General features: G+C 38.6%; 1 protein-coding gene across 3 annotated transcripts; it reads right to left on the reverse strand.

The window, feature by feature from the left end:
* Window positions 1-2,006: 2,006 nt before the first annotated feature.
* Window positions 2,007-5,549, reverse strand: ZNF195 (zinc finger protein 195). Of its 3 annotated transcripts, XM_025356646.1 has the most exons (3): window positions 5,406-5,549; window positions 4,391-4,459; window positions 2,007-4,236 (listed from the first exon to the last, which is right to left on the reverse strand). In XM_025356646.1, exon 3 carries the CDS (start codon window positions 4,232-4,234, stop codon window positions 2,789-2,791), a length of 1,446 nt encoding a protein of 481 aa, XP_025212431.1. In that variant the 5' UTR covers window positions 4,235-4,236; window positions 4,391-4,459; window positions 5,406-5,549; the 3' UTR covers window positions 2,007-2,788. The 3 variants fall into 3 exon arrangements, with proteins under 3 accessions (XP_025212431.1, XP_025212432.1, XP_025212433.1); XM_025356647.1 differs by lacking the exon at window positions 4,391-4,459 and having other exon boundaries at window positions 2,700-4,236; XM_025356648.1 differs by lacking the exon at window positions 5,406-5,549 and having other exon boundaries at window positions 2,767-4,236; window positions 4,391-5,331.
* Between the last annotated feature and the right edge of the window lie 6,196 nt (window positions 5,550-11,745).

Consider the following 11,745-nt stretch of genomic DNA (forward strand, 5'->3'; position numbering starts at 1 on the left):
GGTTAACATGGATGTATTTTTGGAAGGCCTCTGTAAGGCAGGAAAGAAATTAGTGGGATTTTTGTCGGCCCTTTGGGAGATTTTTTTGAGTTTTTCAAAGTTACGGCCTTACAGCCGCTTTGTTAAGGCCTCTGATAAGGCAAGTGATCACGTGATCACCAGATGCCTGGCCAGGTTGTAGGGGCTGGTACTCCCAGGAGGGTTTTTCCCAGGGAACTGCAGCGGCCCCTACAGGCTTAGTAGGCTCTTGCCGATGAAGATCACTGGCGTGCGCCTGAGCTGCAAGCCACTCTTTTTTTTTTTTTTCTAGGAGAGTAAAATAGGATAATATAGAGATCATGCCAAGTGAGCTATTTGATATAAGTGTCAGGATTGCAGGAAAAGGACCTGAGACGTTTCTTAATTTGGGAAAGGTTAGACAGGGAGAAGGGAATGTGGACGCAAATGACTCCTTTAGCCACCTCTCAGAAGGGAAGTAAGGGGGTCGACTGTTGGGCATGCTGAGTCTGAGTGGGTATGAGGTGGAGATGGGGAGGAATCAGAATCAGAAGCTGGGTGGTTGGAGAGAGGAAGAGAAAGAAGGCAGCAGTGGGAGTGTATGGTGGAGGACTGTGATGATTTGGGGGAGGATTATGGTGCTGTTGGGGAAAAGTCGGCAGGGTCAAAGGAGGAAGAATCATTGGGAGGAGTGGTGACGGGTGTGGGGGGTCTGAGAATGGGTCAGGTGTGGAGCAGGTGAGGAGGATCTGGAAAGTAGAGCAGGACTGACAGAGGGAGGGACAGAAAGCCCGAACATAAGGGATCTCTGACCACTTTGATCGCGATGGCAGAAGTTGTCTTGGTACCCGAGAATGTTGAAATTGAAAGTGCTGTTTTCAGGACATTGGGAGCCATTGTTTAGTTTATATTGTGGCCAGGCAGTGTTCCAATAAAAGATGAGTTATTTTTGGCTGAATTTTGGAATGGAGGCTAAGGGCGTTAAGGTTACAGAGGAGACACCCAAGCGGGGGATGTCTTTGAGGGAGTGGATTGGGAGGCTCCCACGGTGGAATGAGAAAGGGAGGGGTAGAGATGGGAGACTTGGCCAGAGACTAGAATGGTGGGAGAAGGCATCCCTTGTCCCATGGTTCAAGTCGGAGAAGTGCAATAATCCCCGGTTCAGGCATCCTCGATAGGGAGATATCGAGGGCCTCCTGGAGGCCGGGAGGAGGAGGAAACCCTTGGCCCAGAGCTGGGTCTTTTGGGAAGGAAAGAGTAGACAAGGGTTCCAGAAAGAAGGCAAAAGTCTCCTTTACTCACCCCTCAGGTGGCCTTGGTGTTCGATGTGTTCGCCAGCAATGGAAAGATCCTTGGGTCTCCAGCAGGTTCTGGAGGGGGAGTTTAGCTGGGGGAAGGAGGGAGGGAAGGAGAAAGGGAGAAAGGGAGGCCAAACTCTACCATCATCCTGGGTTTTGGCACCAGAAATCTAAGGTCAGCCGAGAGAAAGGATGAGGAGACCCAAAGTCAGGCAAGCAAGCTTCACTGAGCTGCCTGGCTGCTCTGCCAGTTAGAGGAGGCAACTCCGCTTATAGATTACAGCAGGGTTTTAGAGGGCCAGAACCAGGTCGGGGCTGGGGAGCTGAGTTGGGGGTGCAGGAGAACTGGGTCGGGGTGGGGGAGCTGAGCTGGGGGTGCAGGAGAACTAGGTTGGGGTAGGGGAGCTGAGTTGGGGGTGCAGGTGTCTTGTCTGCATCCTGGAGATGTTTTTTGCCAGCTTTGTTATGCGAGGTGAACAGACATGTTAACCGCATCCTGTAACTGTCTGGACAAACAGTTACTGGAGGGGACGGTGAAGGGCGGGTTTGTCTTTTGCCGTGGGGTAGCTCTGCGGAGAGCGCAAGGGACTGTATTGTAAGGCCTGTGGGAGGGGAAGGGAATGCTCTGGTCAGGGTGACCCTAACAGAAGAGTATTATTCTAAACACCTAGCTTATAAATCACTTACAAGTATATAAAACAACCACACAGAGCCTCTCTACCAAGATTTTACTCACGCATCTTACATTTCAGTGTCTTTCACCTTTCATGGACAAGTATATCAGTGATGCACACCTAATAGAAGAGAATTTCTCATATCCCTGATGCAGCAACAACTGACCATGTGTTTTCACATCAGCACCAGAAATGAAGACACAGCATGAACTGATTCGAGGATTAAAAGACATCAATATTCGCTTTTCAAAAATTTAACATTTTTCAATGCAAAAAAGTGTATTTTGAATGTAATTATAACTCTACAAAAACTCAGTCTCATCCTCCTTTTAAACTTAAGAATGAACGATCTATTTCAAGTCGAGATGTCTCTGTAGACTCAACACATGGATTCACTGTCATTTCCGAACGTGTCTGTGCTCTCTTCCTCTCTTCTTCAAATCCTCCAATGTTTACTTAAATTGAATTTTGCTTATTTTTCCCATTTACTGTATTTGCAAAATATCTTTTAGTATGAACTCTGATGTTTTCTAAGCTATCATTTTTGAACAAATGTTATTCCACAGTTATGATATTTGTTGGGTTTCTCTACAAATTCTCTGGAAGTTTAAGCAACTGTTGCAAGTCTTCCATCTAGTATAAAATATAATTGTAACTTTTTTTTCAGAAGAAATACTCTTGTGTGCTCTGGAGACTTATATTTCATGAAAGGTCTTTCAATAGTAATTAAATTTATAATAACTTTGTTAAGTCCGAACTGATGTAAAGTAGGATGCAAGCAGATACTAAAGGCTATGCCTATTTTTGTATTTTTTTTTCTCATGTATGAATGCTTTCATGTACAGTCAGGTGTGAGAACTGGGTGAAGGCTTTGCCACACTTTTCACACTTGTAGGGTTTCTCTCCAGTATGAATTCTCTTATGTACAATAAGGTTTGAGGACTGGGTAAAGTTCTTTCCACATTCTTCACATTTGTAGGGTTTCTCTCCAGTATGGGTTTTCTTATGTTTGGTAATATCTGAGAACCACATAAAGACTCGGCCACATTCTTCACATTTGTAGGGTTTCTCTCCAGTATGAATTCTCTTATGTACAATAAGGTTTGAGGACTGGGTAAAGTTCTTTCCACATTCGTCACATTTGTAGGGTTTCTCTCCAGTATGGGTTTTCTTATGCTTAGTGAGGTCTGATAACTGCTTAAAGATGTTGCCACATTCTTCACATGTGTAGGGTTTTTCTTCAGAATGAGTTCTCTTGTGATTAGAAAGGCTTGAGCAAGTTCTGAAGACTTTCCCACATTCTTCACACTGGTAGGGTTTCTCTCCGGTGTGAATCCTCCTGTGTTCACTGAGGTGTGAGGACTGCGTATACGCTTTCCCACATTCTTCACATTTGTAGGGTTTCTCACCAGTGTGAATTCTCTTATGTTTAGTAAGGTCTGAGAACCATTTGAAGATGCTGTCACATTCCTCACATTTGAAAGGTTTCCCTCCAATCTCATTTCTCTGATGTTTGGAAGGATTTGGGCTGTGGTTAAAACCTTTGTACCATGTTTCACATTTGGAGAGCTTCTCTCCAGCAAGAATCAGCTGTTGATTAGAAAGGCTTGAGCAAGATATAAAGACACTGCTGCACTCTTCATATTTGCAGGGTTTTTCCTCAGTACCACGCTCATGTTCAGTAAGGTGGGAGTACTGGTTAAATACTTTGCCAAATTCTTCACATTTGTAATGTTCCCCTCCAGCGTAAATTCTATTTTTAGTAAGGACTGAGCAAGTTTTAAAAACTTTGTCACATTCTTGACATCTGTAAGGTTTCTCTCCAGTGTCAATATTCTTATGTTCAGTAAAGTGTGAGCACTGGATAAAGGTTTTGCCACATTCTCCACATTTTTGGAATTTTTTTCCAGTATGAATTTTCTGATGTTCAGTTAGGAATGAGAACATTTGAAAGGATTTGCCACATTCTTGACATTTGAAAGGTTTCTCTCCAGTATTACTTATATTATGTCTATGCAAATTTGAAAAGTTATTAAAGATTTTAACATATTTATTACATTGAAAGATTTTGCTATGGGTAGTTGATGAACATTGGTTAAGTTCATTATAATCTTTTTGCAACTTACACTCATCTAAACTTTCCCAGTCTTTCCTTAAATGTAAATTATCAAGGCCACAATTTCCATATCCTCTCAGTATTGGTTTTGGGAACGCATCTTGTATGCCCTGCTCTGGCAAAAGGTCTTCGGTAACATGAGAAGACATAGCTGGAAAAAAAAAAAAAAGTTATCCCACTTACTAGACACAGATGAATACATTTTATGAATCTAATCTGTAAAATAATGCCAAATACATTAGCAAAATGGCATAAAAAATACCACAGGCCCTAATTTCTGTATAAATATATAAATGTAACAATACCTAGTGAGAAAATGCATCTGAACTCTAAAAACCACTTCAGAGTTTGCAGCACCCCAGGTGAGCACAATGCTAGGAGCCACATAAAAAGAAAAAAAGTGTGTTACATTTACCCCCCACAGCCCCTGCTCCTCCGCAGTACAGCACAATGCCTTTGAGAGTACATCCTCAACTCCTGGCTTCTCCTTCAAAAGAGAAAGAAAGTACTGGCGCAAGTATTTTTATTTTTGGCCTTTGGAAGCTTTGGCAAAGACTGATTTCTGCCCATGACAGAGGGCTGAGAGAAATGGCGGTACTCTGAGTGACAGGCTGGGTCTGCTGAGACCGAAAGGAAATACCTGTGACAGCAGCAGGAAGGCTGCAGCAGCAGCACCAGGCAACAGGTGTATTGGGTGATTACAGGGCACTGTGAAGAAACCTGAGAAACTCTCTTTAACTGAAAAATACACACACAATCCCACACAAGACACATCTGCAGAACAGGCTTAAGCGGCCTCTAGAATCCGGCCCAATTTGTTTTAGACTACCCCGGAGAAAGCCACATTATAAAGGTTGTGGCAGGAGGCTTTTTGTTAATGCCTGAATCTCAATCAAAGATTACATGTACAAAGTATTAGGGTCACATGGCGCAATCAAAGAAATAAAAAAAAGTTCAAAAATCAACCCTAAAACAATGGAGATGCATAAATTAACTGAAAAAATAAAATTACCATTTGAATAATGCTCAATGAGTAAAAATGGGAAAACAGCAAACTAAGTAAAATTAGGAAAATGAGGATATCAATAAAAAGATATAAAGTATGAAAAACAGACTGAGAAACAGGTATGAAAGGAAATAATTACTGAGAAATTCTTAAAAGTAAGAAAAAAATATTTAAAAATCAAGAAGCTCAACACATCAACTAGTATAAACAAAAGGGACATAAGACACATTATAACCGCAGTTTCCAAAGTCAAAGGAGAAAATAATCCTGAAAGCAGCAAGTGAAAAGCAAGGTGTATGCTCTTAGGAGATTACCCGTGAATTTGTCCACAGAAACCTTGAGGGCAGGCTGGGCACAGTGGTTCACACCTGTAATCTCAGCACTTTGGGAGGCTGAGGCGGGCAGATCGCTTGAGCCCAGGAGTTCGAGACAAGCCTGAGTAGCATGGTGAAATCCCATCTCTACAAAAAATACAAAAAAAATTAGCTGTGTATGCTGTTGCGCTTCCCAGCTACTCAGAAGGCTGGGGTGGGAGAATCACCTGAGCCTGGAAAGTTGAGGCTGCAGTGAGCCATGATCACACCACTGCACTCCAATTTGAGTGACAGAGTAAATCCCTGTCTCAAAAAAAGTACAAGCTGAAGCAAGAAGGGAACTGGATGAGATAGTCTAATTGTTGAACACAAAACTTCCAAGCAAGAATAATATAACCAGTGACCTACAAAATAAAAACAAATAAAGACTTTCTAACATAACCAAGGGCTACGCTACCACTACACATGTCAAACAAGAAACGGTAAAAGGAGTCCTTTCCATTGAAAATAATGCAATGCTAGAAAATAATATATAATCATATCAAAATAAATATATGGAAAAGATACGCATACACAGAAAAATAAAATTCTGTGGTACTATAATGATGGTGCAGAAATCACTTTTAATTATTATCTAAAATTTGAAAGATGAAAGTAGAAAAATAATCATAAATATCTGTTAATGGATATATAACATTAAATGATTTCGTGACATTAGTAACAAAGTTGAGGGCAGATTTAATAAGAAAGAATTTTTGTATACAACTAAGGTTAAGTATTTGCCAGTGTAAAATATCTTGCTGTAACTTTAAGATGTTTTATATACTTTCCATGGTAACTACAAAGAAAATGTCTGTAAGACACACAGAAGAAAATTTAAAAAGAAGTCAAAGCGGCCGGGCGCGGTGGCTCAAGCCTGTAATCCCAGCACTTTGGGAGGCCGAGACAGGTGGATCACGAGGTCAGGAGATCGAGACCATCCTGGCTAACCCAGTGAAACCCCGTCTCTACTAAAAAATACAAAAAACTAGCCGGGCGCGGTGGCGAGCGCCTGTAGTCCCAGCTACTCAGGAGGCTGAGGCAGGAGAATGGCGTAAACCCGGGAGGCAGAGCTTGCAGTGAGCTGAGATCTGGCCACTGCACTCCAGCCTGGGCAACAGAGCCAGACTCCGCCTCAAAAAAAAAAAATAAAAAAAAATAAAAAATAAAATAAAATAAGAAGTCAAAGCTTGTTACACAAAGTACAAGACACAAAAAAGAAAGGGAGAAAGAAAAAGCTACAAGAATCAAGTAAAAAAAAATACAATGGCTAAAGTACATCTTTTCATATCAGTAAATTGTTTATTTAGGAACTAAACTACTCAATCAAAAGGCATATGCTAAATAATTTAAAACCAAGCCAAGATCAAACAATAGCTGACCTACAAGAAATTCACCTGAGACCTAATGACAAAAAGAGACTGAAAGTGGCAAGATGGAAATAGACATTTCATGCAAATGTTAATGAAATGAGAGAAGAGATTACAATTATATTATGCAAAATACATCTTAAGTCAAAAAATGTCATACTTCATAAAGCATACTTTAAGTCAGAGCTCACAAAAAACAAGAACATAAAACAATAATAGAAGGGGGAATGAACTGGGAACCTATGACAAGTGTGGGTGCATATTTGTATATGTATTTGGGTATTGAAGTAACTTCCTATTATATTGCTATTTCTTGCTTCAGTTTTGCAAGTTCTTTATAAACAAATAATTACAGCATTGAAGCAAGAAACAGACAGCAATATAATAGTGGCATACTTCTAGAACCCACTTTCAGTAATGAATAATAAAGCAAGACTTAATAATTGTAGAGAGGACCTGAAAGCACTACAAAGCAATTCCACCTCACAGACATAGATACAACACCCCACACAACACGGCAGGAGACACACTCTTCCCACGAGCTCAGGAAACATTCTCCAGGACAGGCCACCTGTTAAACAAATAAACACGTCTTACCAAATTTCAAAAAACGGAAGTCTTCTGCATTACTATATATGACCAAAATGAAATGAAACTGGAAATAACAAAGAAAAACCAAAAAATTCACAAATATATGGAAATTAAACAACACATTTGAGCGTGCTCTTGTTCAAGGGTTGAAATACTCAATATTGCAAAGATGTTCACGCTGTCCAATGCAATCTACAAACTCCATGCAATCTCTTTCAAATTTCAAATCCTCTTCGAAATAAAAGCAATAACCTAAAAATCCTAAGACATCTCAAGGGACTGTAAAGCACCCAACAATTTTCAAACAGAGAAACAATGCTGGAGGTATCACACTGTCTGACTTCAAAACACATTATGAGGCAACCGTAATTAAAACAGTTTGGTATTGGTATAAAGGCAGACAAATAGTACAATAAAACAGAATGTAGCACAGATTTAAAAATAAAACACAGAAAAATAAAACTGTAAAACAAATAGCTAAAATATGGGATTTATTGAACACCATGATCTAAACCAATATATTCATGAAAGAAGTCTTACAAAAAATACATAGCAGAAAAGCAGTGGAGGCATTATTCGAAGAAAAAAAGGCTGTTAACTTTCCAAATTTCAGTATGATAAAAATGTTACTAACCAAGAACACCTGATCTAGAATAATTTCACTTCAAAAGAACAAGGGAAAAATAAAGACTTTCCAAAATAAATAAATAGATGAGGGTGTTCACTACCACTAGTATAGTTCTATAAGAAATGCTAAAGGCTGGATAGGCATGGTGGCTCATGCCCATAATACCAGCTTTGGGTGGGCCAAGGTAGAAGGATTGCCTGAGATCAGGAGTTATGAATTAGCCTGGTCAACATAGCAAGACCCAATCTCTACAAAATACAGAAAAAATACTGAAAAGACTTCATCGTGTTAAAAAAGACAATGATGCTAGACAGCATTATAAAACCATATGAAAATATAAAACTCTGTTAAAGGCATATAAGCAGATATATAATACTTTACTATCATAATGATAGTGTAAAAAACTCAAAATTCTGCCATAATATCTGAAAAAATATCTGCATAAATCTTTGCTACCAGACACAAAATACACAATAATTTGTTACATTAATAGCACACGGAGGGTGTTACAGTTTCTGTATTTAATGAAGTTGTGAGATTAAAATCTATAACTTTAAGGTGTTTGATGTACTCTCCATTTTTCAAGGCGATCACGAAGAAAATACCTATACAAGGTCTGCAAAACACAATGAGAAAAGAATGAAAGCATGTCCACACAAAATCAACAAAACAAACATGAAGACAGTCAAAGAGGAAATGAGGGATAACATATCTACAAGAAACACAGAAAACAGTAACAGTCAAGATAGTGATAGTAACTTCATTTCCTTCAGAAATTATTTTAAATATAAATTAACCTACTTATTTAACAGAAATAAAATAGCTGAATTAAGAACAATATGCTAGCTACAAAAGACTCTAGCTTTAAATAGAAAAATAGGCTGAAAGTAAGAATAAAAAAAAAAATTCCATGCAATTAGTAACCACAGTCAGGTGGGGTGGTTATCATTATATTAGACACAATATACTTTAAGTCAAAACTGTCACAGGAGATAAAGATTAATAGCATGTAATGGCAAAATGTGTCCATTAACCAGGAACCTGTAACTGTTTATCTGTCTATATTAATATCTAACATCAGGGTTCCCAGATACATAAAGCAAATATGGAGAGAAGTGAAGCAAGACGTACACAGAAATACAATAATTATCGACTCTAAGACCCCATTTTCAACACAGAATAGAAAATTACACAGAAAATCAAGGCTGGGTGGGGTGGCTCACACCTGTAATCGCAGCACCTTGGGAGGCTGAGGCGGGAGGATCATGAGGTCAGGAGATCGAGACCATCCTGGCTAACACAGTGAAACCCCGTCTCTACTACAAATACCAAAAAAAAAAAAATTAGCTGGGTATGGCGGCGGGCGCCTGTAGTCCCAGCTACTCGGGAGGCTGAGGCAGGAGAATGGCCTGAACCCGAGAGGTGGAGCTTGCAGTGAGCCGACATTGCGTCACTGCACTCCAGCCTGGGTGACAGAGTGAGACTCCGACACACACACACACACACACACACACACACACACACAGAAAATTACACAGATCAACTTAACAGATACGTATAGAACGCTCCAGTCAAAAAAAGCATAATATACAATATTCTCAAATACACAAAGTGCATTCTGTTACAACAAATAACTCTTAAAGATGAAAGTCCCATGACATGTTTTCTAACCAAAATGTAATAAAACTAGAAATCAAAAGCAAAAGTAATACTGGCAATGCCAAAAATGTATGGAAATTAAACGCCCTTGAACATACACATTCTTGCTCAATGGTCAGATAATTTAGTTTTTTAAAGATGTCAATAATGGCCACACTAATGTACATATTCAATATAATCTCTATCAAATTCCCAATGGTACTTTTTGATTTTTTAATCCTAAAATTAGTTTAAGAACAATAACTAGTCGAAATTCTTTAAAAAGAACAAAGAGGCATTACACTTTCTGATTTTAAAACATATAAAAAGCTACGAAAATAAAAACAACGTGGTACTGACACAAAGACAGATAACTAAATGATGAAACAAAGCAGGGGACCCAGAAATAAACTCTTGTGGATAAAATCAAATAATTTTCCACAAGGTATCCATGACCACACAATGGAGAAGAGTCCTTTCAACAAATGATGTTAAAAACTAGATATCTACATGGAAAAGTGAAGTGATATCTTTTTCATGCACCATATACAGAAGTATTTTAAATGAAATACTTAGGTACAGAAATAGAATAAAACTCTTAGAAGAAAATATAGGAGAGCAAATGCATAAGCAACAAAAGAACAGAAAAACTGAACTACATCAAACTTCAAACTTTCTGCAAATCAAAGAAAATAATGAGTGAAGTGAAAATGCCACCTAAGAAATGGGTAAAAATACTTGGAAATCACACATTTGATAGGACTTAATATTCAGATTATATAAGGAACTTTTACAACTCAACAACAACAATTAAATAACTTGATTTAAAAATAGATGAAGGACTAACTGAAATCTCTTCAAAAAAGATAGGGAAACGCCCAACAAGCACCTGAATGAATGCTCAAATTACTAATTTGTAGAGAAATGCAAAACAAAATGACAATTAAGCTATTTCCTCACATGTATTAGAATGGCCACTGTAAAAAAAAAAAAATTCAGATCTGTCAAGGATGTGAAGACGTTGAAAAGCACGTAACCTGCTGGTAGGAAAGAAAGGATGCAGCCATGATGAAAGATAGCACAGGTCAGGCACGCTGGCTCACAACTGGAACCCCAGCACTTTGGGAAACTGAGGCGGGCGGATCACTTGAGCCCAGGAGTCCGAGACCAGTCTGGGCAACATGGCAAAACCTTGTCTCTATTAAAAATACAAAAGTTAGCTGGGTGTGGTGGTGGGCACCTGTACCTCCAGGTCCTCGGGAGGCTGAAGGGGGAGGAAGGCTCGAGCCCAGGAGGCAGAGGTTGCAGTGAGCTGAGATGGCGCCACTGCACTATAGCCTGGGTGATAGAGTGAGACTGTTTTTTTTTTTAAAATAGCATAAATGTTCTTCAAAAAATTAAAAATGGAATTATATGATCCAGCAATCCCACTTCTGGATCTATATCAAAAGTACACACTGCAACTCAGGACTTAGGAGAGATATTTGCACACCCATGTTTACTGTGTCACTATTCAGAAAAGTCAAATGGGGGAAGCCTCAAGTGATGAACACACACAAAAAATGTGGCATCTGCATACAAGGAATATTATTCAACCATAAAAACAGTAATACGGAGTTACAAAACACTAAGATGTTAGTCATAAAATCTGCTATGAAACACTGATATACCATTAAAAAAGAACTTGCCTAGATAACTACAATATTTAACTGTGACTGTGTAATCATGAAAAGCAGGTATTTTGAATCACTGGCATGCAGTGTTCAGCAGTGAAACTTCACAGAAAATGCACTACAATCATTAATAGAAGACTCTACTGAGAACATTTTAATGAGTAAGAAGATACTAAAGATAATTTTTATTATATGTTTACTATACTGATGCGATTCTTATGCAAAATTAAAATGCTGCCATCCAACTTTTAGAAGCAAGGAATAGCCTTATATTTCTAAAGAAAGAAAAATATAAATTATGTAAAGTATAGTGAGAGTCACTGATATATAAAATAAACGTTTGGGAATAAATAATATTACTATTTATATACGGATTGAAGAAATAGGATAATTTAATAAAT

This window comes from Theropithecus gelada, chromosome 14, assembly GCF_003255815.1.
Source record: "Theropithecus gelada isolate Dixy chromosome 14, Tgel_1.0, whole genome shotgun sequence".
NCBI lineage: Eukaryota > Metazoa > Chordata > Mammalia > Primates > Cercopithecidae > Theropithecus > Theropithecus gelada.